The following is a 22,546-nucleotide window of genomic DNA, read 5'->3' on the forward strand; positions in this document are numbered from 1 at the left end:
CCCCTCTCACGCACACCATTTCCCCAGACACATCCAATCAAAGTTTTGAGATATCCATTTTGTTCAACGTAGTCAGTAGTTCTGGAAATTAGGTCTTTTAGGATGATAACCCCATCAGAGCCCTCAGTGTAAGGGTTGTAAGTTATGCCCTGGGGGCATACAAGGTTTATATAGAAATTCGTTGTAGAAATATCAAAAAGGGTTTCATTTGATTGGAAATTGGCATTGCCCTTTTTAATAGTCGAAAGTGAGTGGAGAGTAATTAACCCCCCTCTCACGCTGACCATTTCCCCAAACACATTCAATCAAAGTTTAGAGATAGCTATTTTGTTCAACGTAGTTGAAAGTTCTGGAAATTATGTATTTAAGGATGACAAACCCCCCAGAGCCCCCAGGGCAAAGGTAGAGCCCCCATGGCAAAGGTTGTAAGTTATGCCCTGGGGGCATATAAGGTTTTTATAGATAGGGTTGTCGTAAAAAACTTCAAAATGGGCTCATTCAATCGGAATTTGAGAGGGGTAGTGCCCTTTTTAATAGTTGAAAATGATTGGATGGTAACTAACCCCCCTCTCACGCCCACCATTCCCCCAAACACATCCAATCAAAATTTTGCGATAGCCATTTTGTTCAACTTTACAGAAAATTCTGGAAATTAGGTCTTTGAGGATGACAACTCCCCCGCCAGCCCTCAGGGCAGGGGCTGAGTTTTGCCCTGGGGGCATGTAAGTTTTTTATTGAAAGCGTTGTCGTAGAAAGTTCAAAAGGGCTCATTTGATTGGAAATTGAAATTGCCCTTTTTAATAGTCGGAAGTGATTGGAGAGCGATTAAAGCCCCTCTCACGCCCACCATTTTCCCAGACAAATTCAATCAAAATTTTGAGATAGCCATTTTCTTTAACTTAGTTGAAAGTTCTGGAAATTATGTCTTAGAGGATTACAACCACCCACACAGCCCTGGGGGTAAGGGTTATATTTTATGCCCTGGGGGCAAATAAGGTGTTTATAGAAAGCGTTGTTGTAGAAACTCAAAAAGGGCTCATTCGATTGGAAATCGAAAGGCCTAGTGCCATTTCTAATAATGAAAAGTTATTAGAAGGCTTGAAATTTTTATAGTAAAGATCAATATGGGTATAATGTATTATTAGAGGGATGGTTGATCCCCCTCAGTTAATATTTGTCTATTTACAGGATTGTAACATGATAGAGCTCGGAATGGCTTCAATTGTGTGGAAGGCCAAAGATTATGCAGATTTTTAATCCATTTATGTGAATTTTAACAGAATTTTAACATTTGTTTTATCAACACAACACAATTGTTCATAAAAAGTCAGTATTATGAACGCAAGACTATAACGTTCCCGTGAGGTAAGAGAGAACCCAGGAGAGGGCAGACCAAGGACAGAAGAGTTGGACGGTGGCAGTGCTGTGGCCACTTAATAAGCATGCAACGGTTTGATATCACTTATCACTGCTCCCCGGACACAAAAATCTACTCTACATTGTCTATCGCTGGCAAGTTGCTTATGCCTCTTGTTTTGTTTTATAGTGGTTACGACTAGACAAAGCTTTACTAAATTGAAGAACAAAGTGAAAAACAAAATGAAAAATGAAGAACAAAGTGAACAAAAAAAAAAATTAAAAAACAAAGAAATATCCGGTTAGAAGATAAGCGGTAGCAAGAATTAGAAAGAGTCAAAAATAAAAGTGAAAAACAAAGAAATATACGGTTACAAGACGTGCGACAACAACAAACAGAAAAAATTAAAAATGAAAGTGAAGAACAAAGAAATATGCAGTTAAAAGATATGCCATAGCAAGAACAAAAAAAATACGCGGTTAAAAGAATAAGCGCCAGCGAGAATTACAAGCAAAAGCAAGAATAAGAACGTGTCAAAAATGAAAGAGGCAAATCATTGGGACCCTTCGACGTTATATGTATTCCCCGCGGAGCCCTCCATTTTTGCAAGGAAAGAGTAGCAAACAGATGCGTTACTTCGAGTTTGTTACTAAGGGCCATTTGGAGAAAGTATCTCTTAACTGTAAAGAGGAAGGCGCCAGGACATCAACACGTCAGGACCACTACCGTCAGGACATCGACAAAATCCGTCAAAAATCGACAAAAAATACGTCAGAACATCGACACGTCGGGACATCGACAGTCACAATCGCTACCCGTCAGAACATCGACAGTCACAACTGCTACCCGTCAGAACGTCGACAGTCATAACATCGACACGTCATAACATCAATTTTTTTTTTCCTAACGAAGGTCCGTCAGAACCACTAACCGTCAGAAAGTCGACAGTCATAACATCGACATGCCATAAAATCTAAAAAATTTTCAGAACGAAAATCCGTCAGAACCCCTAACCGTCAAAACGTCGACAGTCATAACATCGACACGTCATAACATCTAAAATTTTAAAACTTTAGTTTTTTTGGGTTTAGGGAGGAAAAGGTACCTAGGTTAGGGTGGGTTACGTATTTAATATATGCTATGCTTTACCCCCACCCCCCTGATGTGCAAATATAAAGCCGAAATTTGCTTCTAAACTATTATATACTTATTACTATTGTATAAACTTATAATTTTTTTTCATGACTGTCGACGTTCCAACGGGTAGCGATTGTGACTGTCGATGTCTTGACGTGTTGATGTTCTGACGGATTTTCCTTGTCAACAAAATGACGTTTAGTGCTTGTGACGGTTAGATGAAATGGTAGCATCCCCTGTAAAGGAGGGCCACTATTGTCTCTTTCTACTCCCTTTTTTACTTTCAAGTTTAATATCTGTAAAACAATGCTTTGAGAATGATATTAACAAAATACACCTCTCGAATAATTATTATGAGGGTAAGGGTTCAAATATAAAAAGGTATTTATAGGGCTATCATTTTCACGATCTTAAAGACAGATTCACAAGGGCTAACAAAACTGTTCTATAAGCATATTACCTGTGGACGCTGTAAGTAAGAGTAAGTAAGTAAGTATGACAGCACTAGACCCTTAAGGTCCAAACCGGCGGTGCTGATCTCCGTTTCGTGGCCCTTCAGCCAGGAAGTACAATGGGGGGTTGGGGGCCAGCCATCCTGTGCTCTCACACACCCTTCCTGCTTATCTTCCCCATATTTCTCCAGGTACCCATTTAGAGCTGGGTTGACTCTGGCTGAGCTTACAGAGTCACGCCACTGACCCTCGTCCCAAACCAAATAACTGACCACGCCAGGGATCGAACCCGTGCCCCTTGGACAAAGGATTCTCAACCCAGCGCACGTCCACTTGGTCAGGACGGCCTGTGGACGCTGGTAGGCGGTCGGCGCCCCCCGTGGAACAAAAAATTGTTCCAGATATTAAAAATTGTATGATAGGGAAATAAAATTTCTAGAAATACATGTCCCCCCCTCCAGAAATTGTCGGGCGATGTGAATGATCCCAAGACATCCCTTTTCGATCTCTGGGACGGTAGGCATGTTAATATAATCTTTTATGCAGCATAGAAAGATTGTCACGATGGGAGGATTTCTATTACCATAACACCAATAATGAACGCGTAGACCAACAATATTCCCGGGATCAAGAAGGACTAAATATCAATTTCTATCTCCCCCTACCTTCCCCCAAAACAATCTATATCTTTCTGAAGGCTCAATGAGAGTCAGGAAATCTGGGCATTAATTTGCACTCTTTGAGGCATCTGGCAGCTCCTCCTCCCTAACAATGACCCAGTACCACTTATTTGTAATTGCTTATGCGCACTTATAGATCACTCTACATGATTTTATGAAATATCAAGCGAATCAATATGGTTACAAGAAGCTTTAAAACAAATTTGAGATTTTTTTTAAACATAAAGAAACACAGAAAGGGCTATTACCATCATAGCACCCTTATTCAGACTTAGTCTACATGAAGGGAGATAAGGGATTAATTCCCCCCCCCCCCATACGTACACGCCTTTCATGTTTATCTGAAGGCTCAAGGAGAGCTAGACGGTTTTGGCATTGAAATGCACTCTTTCATGCATCTGACCCCCCCCCTGCCAATACATAATAAGTGACATACATAATAAGTAATATCCTTCATAATAAGTGATGAGCTATTATACATCACTGTACATAATTTTATGAAAAATTTAACCAAGTGAATCAACTTAGTTAAATCAAGCAATAAGATAAATTTAAATTTATTTACCTTTTCAAATATTAAAAATATTAACATATTACCCATTTATCTTGGACACAGATATTAACAATTTATTTTGTATAAACTACGTGACTTTTGGGGAACAAATGCACTACCGTGCGGCATTACTTCTTCTGCAACTGGGAAGCTCATTATATAGTTTTTGACACTTTCAAGTCGGTTGGCTATATCAGGATTTTCAATTTATGGCAAATTTGGCCTCTTCGAGGCAAAATCTTAGTCTAGTGCCACAAGGTTGCAGTTTAGTTGCAGCTGAATATGATTACGATTATAAATATTATAATTTTGGTGGGTACTGTTTGGAGGTTCGGTGGTTTTCGGGTCCGATAAGTTGACCTCTAATTATGATTTTTTTTTTTTTTTTTTGGTTTATTGATTTATTAGGTGGGTTTTCTCCCGTACAAGCCTGCTTAAGGTAATCGATGTTTTATAATTTATTTTTTAAATAAACCCAGTGTTACTTAAACACCACTTTTCTCATGGCACAATTTTTTGGCTGGTTAAAAAGGGCACTAAAACTTTTAATTTCCTTTGCACTGAGCCCTCTCCCAACTTTCAAGGACCATTGGTTTGATACGATCAGCAGTAGGAAAAAAAGTCCAAATAAACACGCATCCGTGATCATCCCTCCGAGAAGAAATACCGAAATTCCACACTGTATGTTGATAGGCCTACGCATTTGATACGCTGCATCTAATGGCGTGATTCTCATCAAAATTACTTGCCATTTTTAGGGCGTTTCCCCTCTTTTTTCAAAATCAGACAAATTTTCTCAGGCTTGTGGCTTTTGATGGGTACATTTTAAATTAACAAAGTTCTTATCAAAGTTCATTTTTTTTAGAGCTTTGCTTACTATCAGCCCGAGTCACTCCTTACTCGCAGTTCGTTACCATGAATTGTTTGATATAGACACAAATGCCTTCAGCCAGTTTTCAACTATAATGACAATCGAAACTTACGAGAAATATTGTTCCGTGTATTTATCAGCTAAATTAAGTAGTTCAACGCATCCATGAACATCAGCAAATGCTCTAATTCCAAGGCAGTTAGAAGGATGAAGCTGGGAGGCAAGGAATTCACAACACGCGTCTTTTACATCGTTTAACTGCAGTAAATTGGCAGCTGGCAACAGTGTCTGAAAAAATAAACAAATTATTTTGTTAATAGATTTAAGATTTAAAAAAGAAGATTTAAGAAAAAAGAATTAAAGATTTAAGGAAAAAAAGATTTAATAGATTTATGATTTAAGAAAGATTTAAAAGGAAATAGGAACCTCGTGGGAGGGTGTAAAAAGGGAGGCTTTGAATAGATTGGGATGGAGGAGGAGCGTGCGTAGCTGTGTTGGCCTCAGGCGGCTTGGTGCTGCGGTGAGTTGTTAGTAGTAGTAGTAGTATTTTGTTAATCAGTATTATTTGGTACAATGTCCACAGCGTTGTCTTTGCAAGCGATACACCGATGATATGTCCTGGTACTCCTCGCCACCCAGGGAAAATTCCTCCAGGCGCCCATGCATCTAGTAACGTTGTTTTCAAATTACTTTTTCTGTAAAATATCTATTTCGAATACCGATAATGCCCTCTATACGATTCGACATGAACACTGGGATTCAATATTTTTTTTTATCTAAATTCAAAACTTAGGAATACTTCAACAATAGTTTCCAATCTAGAGTGTAATTAAAACAACATTTATTGTAGTGTATTCTAGTGTGCATATTCCTTTTATCACTACATAATATTTTACTTAATTTTCTTTTATAGCAATAATCGAATTAATGTTTTCACCTGTAAGGATTATTCTATTTAATTATTTATGAAATTAATTCTTGCCACAGGATTTTGAGCTAAGACGTTTTCAATTTCTGGCATAACTTAAAGAAATTTAAAAGTCTGTTGAAGATTGGATTGTTTTCTAAGTATGATTTAAATGATTAATTTAATAGGATGCATAGCTGATAGAGTAAAATTGTATTAAATCATTAAACTTATTGTTTTATTTCGATTGATGTGTGCTAATGAAGGAGTTGAGTGTTAAGTTAATGGTAGCAGAGTGCCATGATGTTCTAATTGTGTTTTGTTTTCTCAAACCCCTTCTGAGGTTAACGCTAATTATTTTTCTTTTGTTGATTTGTTTCTTTATCCTCCTCCATATCATGCTGTGGCATTTAGAAGGGATGTGTTCATGTTATATTTTGTGAATAATTGATATTAAATTATAAAAACGCTCTTCTAACGAATCACTATAAAGAAAGATTTTATTTAGACGCTAGAGGGGCAAGGGAAGTTCATCAAAACATACAGCAAATAATACAACAATTAATGAAAGAAACTATACAAATCAGAAAATGAGTTCAAGACCCTGGTCCCCAGCTCATCTTACCAACTGGGACATTGAAAAATTATGAGCTAATCGTTAGCCTTTGCGCTCACATGCAAATTAGCTTTAGAATCGTATACAAATAATGATCTACAAGACTATATCACTTGGAGTTTGACGATGTCCAATTTACTCTTCTCAGAGTTTCAGATACCATTTTATGTTTTCTTTGGGTGATAAGGAGCATGGTTGCCAACTTGCACACTTTTCCTGTGAAATGCACTCTTTTTTTACCTCAGAGGGGAAGTGGAAGAGCGAAAATCCCTCTTTTTGGGTGTTAGTTTTTATTGACTTTGAACATCAGTAGTCGGTAACTTCGTCAGAAGTATAAAACCCAAGATACAGGGTTGCCAACTTGCACTCTTTTCATTTGAAATATACTCTTTTATGCCTCAGAGGTGATACATAAGCTTTGACAGCCGTGCGCATGCACATTTTTGACTTACACTCTTTTTGAGCAAAAATCACTCTTTTTTGGACTTGATTTGCACTCTTTTTGGACGTCAGTAGTTGGCAACTAATAAGGAGGGGATGGTTTTATTTTTGGGTGGAGGCAAAGATATAGAAAAATTCTTCGTTAGAAATCATTCCGAAATCCATTTTCTTTCCTTTTGAAACATGTTTATTTATTTTTTTGTATTAGGAGAAGAAATATCGTCTTTTAGGCTTTAAGGTCGCATCAAACGTTTTAACACCATTCAAATAATAGAAAAAAACTAATTGCTAAGGAATTTTCAAAGGGACGACAAAGCAAGCGATTGTATCTCAGGAAGATCAAAGTGCTATTGAACTAAATTACTCTTCTGATTACCTCGTTGAGGGGAGGAAACGACCTTTAGGAGTAGCCAGGGCTGTGGAGTAAGAGTCGTAGAGTCAGAGTTTTAGTAAATTCTTGCTGAATGGAGTCGGAGCAACAGAAATATGTTTGACTATTTGGAGTCAGAGTTACGCAAACACATAAAGGCTGGAATCAAGTCAAATACTCTTAGATATTGCTAAAAAGTGGCAATAATAAACAAAATTAATATTGTAGGCCAAGGCCGTATCCAGGGGGTTTAGGGGGTATGAACCCCCGTCCCCCCACCGAAATGTTTGTCTGACTCATAAAAACATAACAAAAATGAATATAAACAAGTTTTTTATGCGTTTTTTGAAGTTTTTTTTTTTGTAAATACGGCCCTGTTGTGTAGGCTAATTATGGGTTATTATTAGCCTACAAAATTACTTTTCTTCATTTCTCTTGTTAATTCCTGCAGTAAATTAGCAGGTATGTTAGAGAAATCTTAGGAAATGGAGTAATTATGTTCAAAGTTTCAAGAGTTGGAGTCGGTGGTAAATTAGACCGACTCCATAGCCCTGAAAGTAACAGCAACGATGAAAAAATTAAATACGAGCTATACTCTTCATTTTACTACAGAGCGTAGCCCCGTAGCCCCATGGTCTCACCTGTACATTATCTTCAGTCACATGTACCTCGGCAGTGTATATGTAATCAAGAAGAATCTGCAATGCTTGTGGATCTATTCCTTGCAATGGAACCATATCCTGTTTACTTTCCTCAAAGTTCGTAAACATGGCATGAAAATAGGCTGAACAGGATGATAATATTGCTTTGTGAACTGGGAAGGACACTCCATCCGAGACCAAAATTATGTCGCACAAGAAACCACGACTAAAAAAAACTTTATAAAATAAAAAAAAAAATTAACAAATTTAAAAGAATTAAAAAAAAAATGATACATACACAATAATGCAGGTAGGGTAAATACTCCTATCTCGGATACAAGCGATACCACTTCGGAATGCGATTAAAAAATGGTTTTATGAAAGCATTGGTAAAAACGACGCGACCATATTTTGGAAAACATTACGATTTAGTCAGAAGTAGGTGCTACTTTTTCAAGTATATTTGAATTAAACGGTTTAGTTCTTACATGTTGCAAGTAAAAATTGTACTTAAAATCTTAAATTGTCAAACGTCTGAAGTATCTAGGTAGGAATCACACAAAACTAGGGCATTTACCTTGGTAATAACAACACATATCCCAGCACCTCTGAGTAGAAATATGATGTTGAAATGTGATGCTCAGATATTTTCTAATTCCCTTTGGTCCAAAATGAAAACATGTACATTTTGAACGCTCTAGGTTTAGGGGAGGATTTGCCTTTACAATGTTACAAATCAAAAAGTCACAAAACTATTTTTTGATTTTGAATTTTTGTTCAATTAAATGTCTGTTTAGTAACTTTTAGCAATTTAAAAATATAGATTTTACTAAGCGTGAGCTTAGCACTCATAACTACTACTACTACTACTACTACTAACAACTAAACGCAGCACCGCCTGAGGCCAACACAGCTACGCACGCTCCTCCTCCATCCCAATCTATTCAAAGTTCTTTTTAGCACTCAAAAGGAACCGTATATAAGAAGCATTGCCGAGTAAGTCCCCTTTCAAAGACTAATTTTAAAAAAAATTCCAGAAAAGAAAATTTAAAAGAATAGTAGAGCTCCACTAAGCCAAAAATGAGCAGAAAATAAAGTCAAATGACCTTCCAAGCGTAAAACTACCACAAATCACCATAAATAAATCAATGAAACTCAAAGAATAGAAATTACAATAAATAACCGAGTCGAGCTCAAAACGAGCAAAATCTAAAATGAGTAGGGCTGACAACCCCTATGCCTTCTCAAGACCGGAACATAATTCACACTTTACTGAATAAAACAAATGACCATGGATTGTCAGTTTAATATGCATATACTGATATTTATTCTTTTAAGTTTTAATATTTTAAATTTTTTGCTTATTAAAGTAAAAATGAAAATATTTTAAATGTATTTTGTTTTCAGTTTGTTTTCAAAAAAGTTAGACGCATATCAGGTTTGAGCCAGTTTTTTTCTTTAAATAAAAAAATCAGGAAAAAAAAATCAGTAAAAATAACATTGCAGCCTACAAAAAGGCTTGCACTAAGGTCCTTTTAAAAAACTGTAGAAAATTTCGTGCTGGGAAACACTGAGGACTATGTTTCAGATCTGCTAATCCCTAGGCATTTCTTCTCTTAAAGCACCATAGATATCAAATAAAAAGCTTTTGTCTTTTCATCCATCTTAATTCTATTAATACCTGAAAGCCACGAATCTAACATTTTTCTTTTGACGGTTTAAAATAATGAAGTTTTTAGGTCAGTATAAAATTTGCGGCAGTCTTAGAAAACAAAGTTCGTTACTTAAGTTTGACGACTCTTTTCATCGCAAAACCTAAAACATTAACAGTATATCGAGCCCCAAACATAACTTCACCTTCAAAGGAAAACTACACCTTCTTAGGCTGATTGTTTCCATATGTGTTTGGCAATTTTCACTATTTTAGCATTATTTTCATTTTTTTTAATAAAAGAGAAAAGCTATTCAAAAACATTTTGTTTTCATTACTGTGCAAATGAGATTCAAATGAGAGAACAACAAGACTTTAGTTTTTTTTTGTGTTAATTTTACCTTCAAAGGCTTCATTGTTAACTAAAATTAGGTTTTGTTTCTTCGTTGATGATATATATTATTTGTATCTCTGACGATCTCTATACAAAACGTCAAGATTTATGTGATGGTTCAGTATTTGCCAATATTTTGTTATAATTCGTTTATAACAAAGTAAAATGTGACTGTGGTTCTTTTGTGTGAAATTTTGACCCAGTAAAAAATACGAATTATACACGAATTAAATCGCAGTCGCAGCTTACATCTAAGATCCAGCATTTGTGTCTCAACCATATATTTAGTTCTAGAAAAAAATACAGGCTCCCTGCTGCTTTTACACCGACTTTATATTTCTTAAAAAACACTTCCCTTTTAAAAGTTTAAGGTCTTATATTTTGTATAAAAAAATAAACGAAGCTCGAAATATGTTGATTTAGTTGACAAGTTATCTTTCGCTAACTTTGAAATAACGAATCTGTAAAAATATTTGTTCCCGTTTTTTTTTTTTTTTTTTTTTTTTAAGGATCTAGTTTTTCAGCATATTCTGGATATACAGCTTTCAGAAAACTTGGGGACAACCAATTAGAAACAATTTGTATTAGAGTATTCCTTTGAAAAAATTGAATTCCCAGACAAATCTTTCTTATGTAAACTTGTTTTGAGCATTCAGCCCAAACTTAAAAGCATGCATACCAAAAGGCATATTTTTTTTTCTACGAAACCAAAAAGCCAACATACAAAAACTTCTTTTTTTTATCAAAGTTTTTAAATTTCCATCTCCACCCATAAACATAAAGCGTTCAGAACTTTAGTTTTTTTCGCGCCATAAAGAGCGGAAAAAATCAACTAATATACAGAAAATTAACAAATTGAATAAAAAAGCGTTTACACGAAACAGGTCATTCTATAGGCGTACATTTCATACGATATTTTATAGGAGAAATTTAAATGTGGGGTTCGAGAAAAGCACTACATTTTTATGAACAGACATATTCCAACAAGGTCAACTCTTGTCCATGTTCACGTTCCATTATATCGGTACAAACACGAATAACACTATTATTATACCAAAAATGCAGGACATCAACTACGCTGGGATCAACCCCATTCTCTAGAATAGTCAGAAGAAACTGTGGGTGCAAAACTGAATCAAATGCTGAAGCTATATCAACACTACACATGAAGAGAGTTGTTTTTGACTCGGTTACTCGCCTGAAAATCTTTTTCATTAATCTATGCGTCGTTGCATAACCATGACGAGCCTTAAAACGAAACTGCATAAAACCCATAACACAGGACCGGACTAGATGTGGCAACAGAATTCTTTCGAAAGCCTTACCAAGAACCGAAGAAACTGTTATGGGGCGAAATGAGGAACATATACTTTTGTCACCCCCTTTTTTCTTTATGTTAATTTTTTTCCACAAAAAAAATTCTGCGGGACCATACCAGTGTTCAGACACATCAAAAAAAGCAGTGCAATCAACTCAAAAAGAAGCCTCGAACCTAACTTAATTTTACTCACTAACCTAACTCATTTTAATTCTTATCAAGTCCCATTCCTTTCCCTTTTTTCAATTTCACAACAACAGCTATAATTTGACCAACACTCACATTGATTAAGCTACGGTGATTAGGGAAAACCTGTAGTGAGGCTTGAAGTCTTTTTTCATATTTCGTATTCAAGGTTAGGTCCACGGATTCATACACACTCCGATAGGGATTTTCCCACCGCACACTGGATATTTTCACATCACCATCAGTACTTCGTTTCTGTGACTAACAGTCTCCACAGCTTTTCGGGTGAATCTGACAGAGTTTTTGATAACATTTCCACATTTTGCACTTGCAGTTCATCAACTATTTGACTATATTGCTTTTTAGACTCGCGAAATAGCCGGAACACCGTCCCAGATCTAGGTCGACCTTGCAAATTCCATTTCCGAAAGCACTGTTTGGCACGATTTGCTGCTGCCTTTACTTGTGGGTTTGGCCATCCCGGCTTTCGCGTGCCAAGGCGAACTCTCGAAACAGGTGCAGCGTAATTCTGTGCTACTTTCATACTATGAATAAATTACTCAGTACAAATATTAAGCCCAGTTCGGTCTTCACAACAACCATGTTCAAGTAGCTGAAACAGGATCTTAATTTTTGAAAGCACAGAGTCTAAAAGCGTTCTATATAGCACAGGATCAGCTTTACTCCAATCATTATGAGTGTATCATTGCGACTTTCTAGCCTGTTTGGGGGAAGCCCTACTTATTCGGAGGCTAAGGCCAAAATGGTCACTATAAACGCCTTTACTATCAACTTTACTCAGTCTATCACAGGCAGTAAAGTTGCAGAAAAAATGGTCTATATCAGAAGTTGCACCAGAGGTATTATGGACGAAGGCAAAACTATTGTCTTTGGTACAAGTCGCATGCCTGTAGGCAAACAGGCAAATAGTGTAGTGAACCGCCTATCGTCGTCTGGTGAGCAATTGGAGTCACCGCATTTTACCACTCTTTCATTGCACAGCCAAGCTAGTAGTCGGCCAAGGCGAGAGCAGGCGTCGTTGAATTTCATTTCTGAGGCCTGGTTTCTCTAGTTCGTGGGTAAGTAAACAGTCACAATGCTGACTATCGGAGCTGCTTCAGCTTTAACTGCTAAGAAGTAATCAAATGATGCAATAATGGATGCATTTAGCTCTCGACTAATTACGAGTCCAAGCCCCCCCCCCCCCCGAAGGTCGATCATCTGAACTCTTTCGAATAGCAGGATATATCTATATATATATATATATATATATATATATATATATATATATATATATAAATATATATATATATATATATATATATATATATATATATATATATATATATATATATATATATATATATATATATATATATATATATATATATATATATATATATATATATATATATATATATATATATATATATATATATATATATATATATATATTGGCATCGTACCGATACGATACCGATATAATTTGCCTATTACAAGAATTGGCTAGGCTATTTACAAGAATTGTTTGAGTTTTTTATCTTTTTCGATCAGCAGCTTCTGAGCACACAAAAGAAATGGCGGATATTTGCAAAAGTGACAAATAAGAACAAAAATAATCAAAGAAGCCGGTTTAGTTACACAAACACAAATACGTGAAAAACAGATTGAAAGAAGTGTAAGATATTTATTGAAGTTAATTATTTAAATCCAAATTTCAATAGCGGGACTTGGGGGGGGCTGAAGTTTAGTCATTCACATATTAATGTGAAAAATTAACTTTACATTCATATGGTATGGTCTCTTACTAACGAATCCATGTTTGGCATACTGGGAACAGGGCAGCAAGAGTTTTAAGTTTGGAGGAGGGATTTAAAAATGTTTTGACAAAATCGTCCAGTATGCTGACAAATGCGGACACATACGCTAAATTTCCAAGGTATAAAAAGAAAATTTTGCAAGGTGTTGGCACGCGGCAGCGACAGCAACCCCTCCCTCTCCCTTATCTATGCCTCTGACTGGATATCATGGTTTTAACCGATGGAATCTTGGATCTTTCACCCACAAAGTGTTTGAAAAACCTATGAAGAACCAACTTTACTCTTTTCTGGAAGCTAAGGGATTCCTTAACCTACGCCAATTTGGATTCAGACCCGGACACTCGACGGAAGATGCCCTGGCATCACTAAGCCTGTTCATTAATAAAGCACTTGATCTGGAACTTGTGCCAGCTGCTATTTTGCTTGACATACAAAAAGCGTTCGACAGTATGGATCATGGGATTCTATTAGGTAAAATAGAGCACATTGGGGTTAGAGGAGAGGCTTTACGATGGTTCCGGTCTTACCTTAGTAGCCGACGTGTTTATATAGGAGAAGATCCGCTGAATGACACCGTTGTCAACTTCGGTGTGCCGTAAGACTCAATCTTAGGCCCACTGTTGTTCTTGGTTCATGTGGATGACCTAAGTCGCGTTCTGAGCCCTAACTCCAGGACTTCACGGTACTGCAAGTTATGTTACGACCCAGAAATTTCGAGCAGCGATGATGAATCGGATGAACTTGTGGCGTTCGCGGATGACACTACAATGGCCTCCTGTGACACCGACATGTCAGCACTCCAGAGTAAACTTGAGGTCATCTTAGAAAAAACTTACATTTGGATGGATGCCAATTGATTTGTAATAAATGTTGACAAATCTTGCGTTCTCTTCTTCTCAAGGATTAGACCTCTTCGCCCAGAAGTATCGGGCATAACGACTTCTCGAGGAACGATCAGACGACCAAAAACTGACTATGCCAGGTAATAGGTGTACTCCTTGACGAAAACTTTTCCTTCGTACATCACATCCACGCTGTAGAGCTAGAGCTCTCCCGTAATCTTGGGATTATCAGGAAACTAAAGCACATATTCCCTAAAAATACCCTTCGTCTACTTCACAATGGACTTATCAAGCCTCATCTACTGTATTGTGTGTCAATTTGGCAGTCAATATTTACATCCCACCTGAATAGGTTTGATTCAATCCACAAACATGCCCTGAAAATAATCAGAAATATGGACGATTTTCTTTCCCGTGAATCACTTTATCATTTATCGTGCTCAGTTATCGTTTTCAAATTTTTCTCCGGATTACTTCCATCAGCATTCCACAGTCTATTCCAGTTGGTATCAGAACATCATCCTAGGAACACGATATATGCCTCAAACCTTCTGGTGAGACGAACACCTACAGTACGGTCGGATTTTGCACCGGATGTGGCGTGCGCAAAAGTGTGGAACATGCTTCCACAAGAGCTGAGATGTAGAAGCTCACTTGGGTCTTTTAAAAATAATTTGAAAAAAAATCTTATTGAATGTTCAATAAATAGAGTTTATTAATAATTGATATTTTTTTTTAATTATTATCATTATTATCTCGTTTTTTTTTTATTATTTATTGATTATTTTTTTTTAAGGTTAAGGTAGCTGTGCTTTTGGGGAGGAAGGGGGGAATCTCTTAGATAGTGAATTGTATGGTTGAGGGATGTGGTTGTGTTGAGGAGTAAAGCGAGAGTCGTAAAGCGTGATTAGGAGGAATCGTTATTTTTTTAAGGGACTCAACGTGCGTTTTTTTGCATAGAGAAGTTTATTTATTTTTATTTATTTCTATTTGTTTTAATTAAACCCGATTGAATCTGAATCTGAAAATCTGACACAAGTGAACATTCATTAAACAGGAACCGTATAGTTTATTATATTCTTTTCAGTTGTCTTGGTAGAAGATGTACGTTCTTTAAATCATCATATTTTTAGAACATTGCTGCACCAGGTGAGTATTGACAACAAATATACTTTGACTCATCTCTGCTGCTCTCTCCACCATGTTCAGAGTTAGCTGGTGGTTATACCTCCAATGACTGAACAAGCGAAATACCTGAAAGAAACTGGTGCCATCTTCTGGACAAGCTGCACATAAAAAAAAGAAAAAAAAAAAAAGAAAAAAAAAAGACCAATAACCGATATTTTTTTCGACATCCAATAATCACACTGACCCTCATACCAGTTGGGCCCTAGTGTACACAGATGCAACCATCATAAGGGGACAAAGGGGATCATATTCTTCTTATAGCGGAGGGATGGTCAGACACACAAAAAACGTATTTTACGTCACTGATTTTCGATTTTTCGTACGGTAGATCTTTGGACCAATTAAGAGGGGTTTCTGCAAGCAGTAAACCCTAGAACCCTCAGTGTGCAGCTATGTGAGGAGATCTGTTTCGTTAGATAATTGGGATGAATAATCCTAAACTGCTATTATAATATTTGAAGTGACCAGCCGAAAAATAAAAAATTACTATTCTAATCGTCGTTGAAGCAATTGCAATGCAAGTATGAATCCAAAGAAGTGGCGTAATTTCGTCAAAATCTTGGGGGGGGGGGGAGTGGAGGCAAAGCTGTAGCCAATTTTCCCAAATCAAGCGTAAATGACAGTGAAAACTGAAAAACTGAACCATATAGTACCATAAAGGTAAAGATGTATTAAAGAAAACTGACCCGTTTCTGCGGATGCTTGAATTGTGTAGGATTATCTTGGTTTTGACAATATTTTTGGAGGAACTAAATTTCAACTGGGGGGGGGGGGGAGGCAGTTGCCCCTCCCCCACTGTCCCATAGCAAATTACGGCTCTGATCTAAAGTAATTTTCGAATCAACCAATCTTGCGTTGGGGCCACTTTATTTACACATATTGACTTTTGGGAGCCTTTCCGTGGTACCGTGTCATTATTACAACCAAAAAGCAACTACAAACCTTCTCATGGAGTTCAAGGTGCAAAAAGCCTTTTGATAGTGATTACTATTTCGATAGGGAACTCTATCAAGGGTGCTTCCACGGGAGTAGTCCTTCTGAGAGCTTTCATCCAATGAACTTTGGCTTGCATGTCTTAGCAACAAATATCTAGAAATACAATATTAAATCATTAAGAAGGCTCAGAGTTTTACAAGGAATACTGCAATTGATATAGATAGTGGATGGAAGTGCATTTACGACTTAAACCTAGCAGAAACATGTGATGAAAGTGACCCCAGCAGAACTGCAGCAATCATTGAAAAGATGAGACAGTAGTCAGCATCTTCCTCAAGGGACTATTTTAGGTTCAATCTTATTTCTAGTCATGGTTAACAATATTTCCATTGACATGGACACTAGATAGAAGTGCATTTACGATTTAAGCCTAGTAGAAATATGTGACAAAAGTAAGCCCAGCAGAAATGCAGCAATCATTGAAAAGATGAGACAGTAGTCAGCACCTTCCTCAATGGACTATTTTAGGTTCAATCTTATTTCTAGTCATGGTTAACAGTATTGCCATTGACATGGACACTAGATAGAAGTGCATTTACGATTTAAGCCTAGTAGAAATATGTGACAAAAGTAAGCCCAGCAGAAATGCAGCAATCATTGAAAAGGTGAGACAGTAGTCAGTGCCTTCCTCAACTGCAAATATGTGATAAAAGTGACCCCAGCAGAACTGCAGCAATCATTGAATAAATGAGACAGTAGTCAGCATCTTCACTAATGACTGTGAATAAAAATAAGAGTAACAACTTACCATTTTTTTTTTTGAACTTTAGCCTCTACTTTTAATCCCCCTGCTTTGAACAATTAATTATATATATATAAAAGAAACTACTAGAAATAACCCACATTTCTGATCTTAAGTGGGAGCTGCTCACTACACAGTAGGTGAAGAAAGGCAATGCTAGCTTCCAAATGTTAAAATTTAAGGCCAATTTTGTGCTTCATCGTCCCATTTTTAAAGAATTTATTGTACTTTTATTAGATCACTTTTAGAGTATGCTGCCATGGTGTGACATTTCGGTGTATATTTGGAACAAGCTAACTTTGTTGAAAAAATTCATAAACGTGCTCTGGCTATTAATTCCCCTAGCCTGGAAATTCCATATTTTGAATTGTTAGTCAGATTTGAGTTAATTTCGCTGGAGCTAAGAAGGTTGAAGCTGAGTATGGATTTTGGAAAAAAAGAAGCCTAAATACACATAAACACCATGATGTCCTCCCCTCAGATTTCATCACCAAATGACCTCCAGGAAATGTTGCAGGACCAGTCCCAAAGCTGACAGAAATAAACGCAAGATATACGCGGTATGAAAGAACGTTTGTCCCAATTTTCGTGCAAGAGTACAATGCTGCCCAAAAATATATTGTTTATTTATTGTTGTTCTTTTTTACCAATAGCCTATGTTATAATGACTGATAATATATATTTATGATGCAAACCGTAATTTGGCAATGGCCAAGAAAGTTTTATTTTAGAATAAAATGATTGATTGATTGAATTTGGGTGTTATGCTATCAATATTACATTAATATTCCTTACCATATTACTCATGCTCATTGTAGGTGAACGTTTTTGGTTAAACATCAATATTGAGTTATATCTAGCTCACCTTAAAATTCACAGGGAACTGATATCACTCTATCTTGTGTGCAGACGTGTGGGCTTTTGGAGAGCTACCACTCCCCAACAGCCCCCCTCACCTCTTTTTGCCCTTCTCGCGTCATAAAGGGTCACATGTGCCATAAGCCGCTTTGAACAAACGCTATCACCCTCTTCGATTCTATTTCCCATGCTCTTTGGTTTACCTTTCAATCACTTTAAGCAACACTAATTTCATAGTCAAAACAAGAAACAAAAATGCACTTCTTTGCTTTAAAAACACAAATACAACTTGCTCTTGTTTCCTCAGCTTAGGCGCTTATATCTAACAACTACGTAATGGTATTTCTATTACTCTACTTGAGAGAATGTTCCATCTTCTGCTTGGTTCTTAACACAAAAGTGTTCTTAGTCAGCTCTCTGCCAAATAAGAAAAATCAGGTTTTTTTTTCTTTACTAAGGTAAAGTTGCACGAGACAACTATAAGAACAAGAATTAGCCAGTTGAACTATGCCAGATATTCAAAATTTTGACTTACCCAGCTTGGCGATCACAAGGTAAAGAATCTTCTGTGCAACTCATTCAATTGGAACTATTAGAACAGCTTTCTTTACACCAAACCAAGGGGATATTGTTTGCTACAAGCTCTCCAGTTCAAAGCTTAAAAACTGTAAAGTAAGAAAACAAACTGTTATTGGTTGGACTAACTATCTTTCAAGATTATGCAGCAAGGCCAAGAGTATGGGAGACTTATAAGTTAGATCTTGAGCAACTTAACATAGGTAGATAGGGGAGAACGGGGTGAAATGGGACAGGGGCGAACTTGGATGTTGAACCTGACAACTAGCCTATTGCTTCTATCGATCCACAAAAATAGGGTAGATGGGGCTTATGTGTGTCTACATTGGCGGGAAGTTTGAAATCTAACGGAACTGTTAACACCAGGATAAGAGGTAAGAAAGTTTTTTGATGCTTAAAAAAAATCTGGGAGTTGCAACATCAGCTCGATTTGCGGTAACAAAAGGTGGTAGTTTTTCTTTGTTGTTGATGTTGTACAGTTGCTAGATACATCCTCTATCTATGCCCTGAGTTTGATTTGTCTATTCCAAGTACTTCTTTTTCAGGACGCCATTTTCTAAAATTGGTTTGATAGGGGCGAGATTGGACAGCAATTTGGGGGCGACTTTGGACACTGTCCAAGGTCGCCCCGTGTGTCCAACTTCACCCCGTGCTATTTTTGTTTATCATTTTAGAGAATGTCTTTGCCTCTTTGGAGGCAATTTTTAGAGAATTTCTTAACTAATATTTGGAGTTTGATCGATGATGCTAGATGGCGTTGCTTGTGTGTAGATGTGTTTTTTTTTTGCACAACACAACGAGGTTAAGTTGGCTGTTTCATTAGCTTAATGAAAGGAGCAACATTAAAACTTAAAACGAACAGAAATTATTCCGTATATCCCCTCCTCAACGCCTCGCTCTTTACAACGCTAAAGTTTCACTCGTTGTCACAACTCTATTTCCTTAAACAATAAAAAATTTTAGCGTAAAGAATGAGGCATTGAAGAGGGGAAAACCCCTTTCATATACAGAATAATTTCTGTTTGTTTTAGTTTTTAATTACGCTACTTACTTTCAGCTAAGAAAACTTGTCTTTTGTAATATAATTTCAGGGCGTTTTTGAATTAATGAAGCTTCAATTTTGGCTCATCGTACATGAATAATTCAAACAAAATTTATATATCAATTTTATTTATTTTTTGGCCAAATGGCTTTCTCGAAATTTTGTTCTGACGTAACTTATGAATTCACTCATGTAACAAACTATATTCGTATATTTTTATTACGTATTTTAGGGGGTTCACCCCCTAGTCAATACCTCACTCTACGCTAAAGTTCAAATTTGTTCCAATGCTTTAAGAATGACCCCTTAATCACAAAAGCCGTTAATTAAAAAAAAAAAATTCAATTTTTAATATAATTTTTTTTTAATTACATGATCAAAAAATTAATGGTAACGAACTGTAAGTAAGGAGGGACCCGGTTCATATCATTGCTTCTTAAAGCTATTTCCAGGTTATTTCCTGTGCCTTTACTGTTTGTTCTTTCTAGTTGGACAATGGTTCGCAACTACATCAGGAAACACGATCTACCAGATGGCGAATCCATGGAGCAGGCAGTGAATGCAGTCTTAGAGTGTAGACTATCTATTAGAAATGCCGCAAAAACCTATGGACTGAAGAAATCAACCGTCGCCTATGCTCTGAAAAATCGACAAGGAGTTACTGAAGAACCTTGAGCAAATCCAGTTACACCCCCAGGTCGCCCAAGCCCATCGCCCAACCTGAAGAGAAAAACTGTTTTCTCTAACAAACACGAAACAGAGTTTGTAGAGTCTCTCCTAAAAGGTCAGCTGATTAATCACGGCCTCACTCCGAAAGAAGCAAGGAAACTTGCCTTTGAATGGGGCAAATTGATTGGCGTCGAAACGCCGGAGAGCTGGGTGCGAGACGACATAGCTGGGGTTGACTGGTTCTCAGGCTTTGTGAAACGAAACCCAGAGCTATCTATTCGTAAGCCTGAAAATACCAGCCAGGCAAGGGCTGCTGGCTTCAATCCAGTGGTTGTGAATCTGTTCTTCGACAACCTGCAGAAACTCTACGAAAAATTCAAGTTCCCACCAAACCGCATCTGGAACTGTGATGAAACTGGGGTTCCTACTGTATTTCCAGCTCCAAAAGTAATCGCAAGGGAAGGATCGAAGCAAGTTTCCCAGACAGTTTCAGCAGAGTGAGGGGAAAATGTTATAATGCTCGGGTTTATTTCAGCCACTGGTCAAGCTCTTCCCCCCGTTTTTATATTCCCACGGGTGAAGGTGAATGACCGGCTTTTTCTAGAAGGCCCCCCAGGATGTCTTGGGTTTTCTCACCCTAGTGGTTGGATGACTTCCATCAACTTTGTAGCTGCTATTGAGCACTTCATCAAGCTGGTGAAGCCATCGAAAGAAGACCCTGTGCTACTGCTACTTGACAACCACGATAGCCATCTTTCGGTGGAATTAGTGCGGCTGTGCAAAGATAATTGGGTCCACCTCCTGACCTTTCCTCCCCATTGTTCCCACCGCTTACAGCCATTGGACGTCTCTGTCTACGGACCATTCAAGTTTGCGATGAGAGAATCACTGAACACTTGGTTGCAGATCCATCCAGGTAAACGAATTACGATTCACGAGACTGCCCAGCTCTGCAAAGAACCATTTTTTTGCTAGTTCAACCCGGAAAATATAACAGTTGGTTTCACGAAAGCTGGAATTTGGCCCTTCAACAGAAGTGTATTTTCTGAGGTAGACTTTCTACCTGCTGAGGTGACAAATCGTCCACCCCTAGATGATTTATTACTAGATGTGGAGTCGATACCCTCCCTCTCTCCTCCTTCGCCTTCTCTTCCCCAAAGCAAGCTAGGAAAACAGACTCCTGAAGCAGTAAGACCCTTTCAACGAGCAGATATGACAAAGCCCAGAAGGAATGCGAGAAAGCAAGGTCGAACTCGTATTCTTACCGATACACCCGAAAAAGATGCTTTAGAAGCTGAAGCACGAGCAAGAAAGGAAAAGCAGAGTAGAAAGCCTATGCCCAAGCAGGCCAAGCAGCCCACTGCCAAGAAAAGAAAGCAAATTGAATCTCCAGTGGAAAGTAGTGGTGATGACATTGAACTTGACGACAATTCATCTGACGATTCTCTGCACCTCCATGAGCCTGATAAGGATGACGTAGACAAGGACATTCAAGCCGAAGACTTTGTTCTTGTCAAGTTCGAGTATGGAAAGAAGAAAGCCCTTGTGTATTATGTTGGCGAAGTTCTTGATGTTGTAGAAAAGCAGTTTGCAAGGTTTAACTTTCTTCTGAAACAAGGGGACAAATTCATGTTTCCTCAGCTTCCCGATATTGCTGAGATAGACGTTACCGACATAGAACTGAAGCTTCATGTCCCCTCTTCAGCTGGTGGAACCAGTCGTGCAGTTCAGGGGCTTTTCTTTGGTTGTGATCTTTCAATGTACGCTTTAAAATGGCAATTCTAGTTAAAACCAGAATGCCCTTGCAATGTTCCTGGCTGATTTTTTTATGCTATTTTTAGTTTTCATATGATTTTGAGTTAGTATATAACATTTTACACGACAATTCTGTATTTGGATAAAGTTTAATTGCTTAGATATGTCATGTACAAGGTCGTCCCGTGTCTGTCCAAGTTCACCCAATGTACGGGGTAAAACAGGACACTTGACAAGGTCCTAATTTCATGGTACTCACACTTCAGAATGGTCTTTAAAAAATTTGAAAAAAATTCACCATTATTTATGAGACTTATAACTGTCTAACGACCCACACTAAATTGTTTTATGTCAATTCAGTACCTAGTTATGCTTGGAAAACTAAAAAGTGTCCAAGTTCGCCCCATTCTCCCCTAGGGATAAATAATATCTAAGACCACACTGGCTATGCATGACATGACAAAATGTCAAAAATTGTGGAGAA

The 22,546-nt window shown here is 37.4% G+C and overlaps 1 protein-coding gene across 1 annotated transcript in view; it reads right to left on the bottom strand.

Moving 5' to 3' along the window:
• The window catches only part of kel (kelch protein), a 97,741-nt gene that overhangs the window by 58,747 nt on the left and 16,448 nt on the right, over window positions 1-22,546 (bottom strand). The window contains exons 2-5 of the mRNA XM_089089982.1: window positions 18,556-18,685; window positions 16,367-16,513; window positions 8,026-8,251; window positions 5,163-5,338 (exon numbers count right to left, since the gene is read on the bottom strand). Of these exons, the coding sequence (XP_088946108.1) occupies window positions 5,163-5,338; window positions 8,026-8,251; window positions 16,367-16,513; window positions 18,556-18,599 (593 nt within the window). The 5' untranslated portion in view covers window positions 18,600-18,685. The remainder of the gene's footprint in view (window positions 1-5,162; window positions 5,339-8,025; window positions 8,252-16,366; window positions 16,514-18,555; window positions 18,686-22,546) is intronic.

This window comes from Artemia sp. Qi Xiang Cuo, chromosome 5 (assembly GCF_049724085.1).
Source record: "Artemia sp. Qi Xiang Cuo chromosome 5, ASM4972408v1, whole genome shotgun sequence".
In the NCBI taxonomy this organism is placed as follows: domain Eukaryota; kingdom Metazoa; phylum Arthropoda; class Branchiopoda; order Anostraca; family Artemiidae; genus Artemia; species Artemia sp. Qi Xiang Cuo.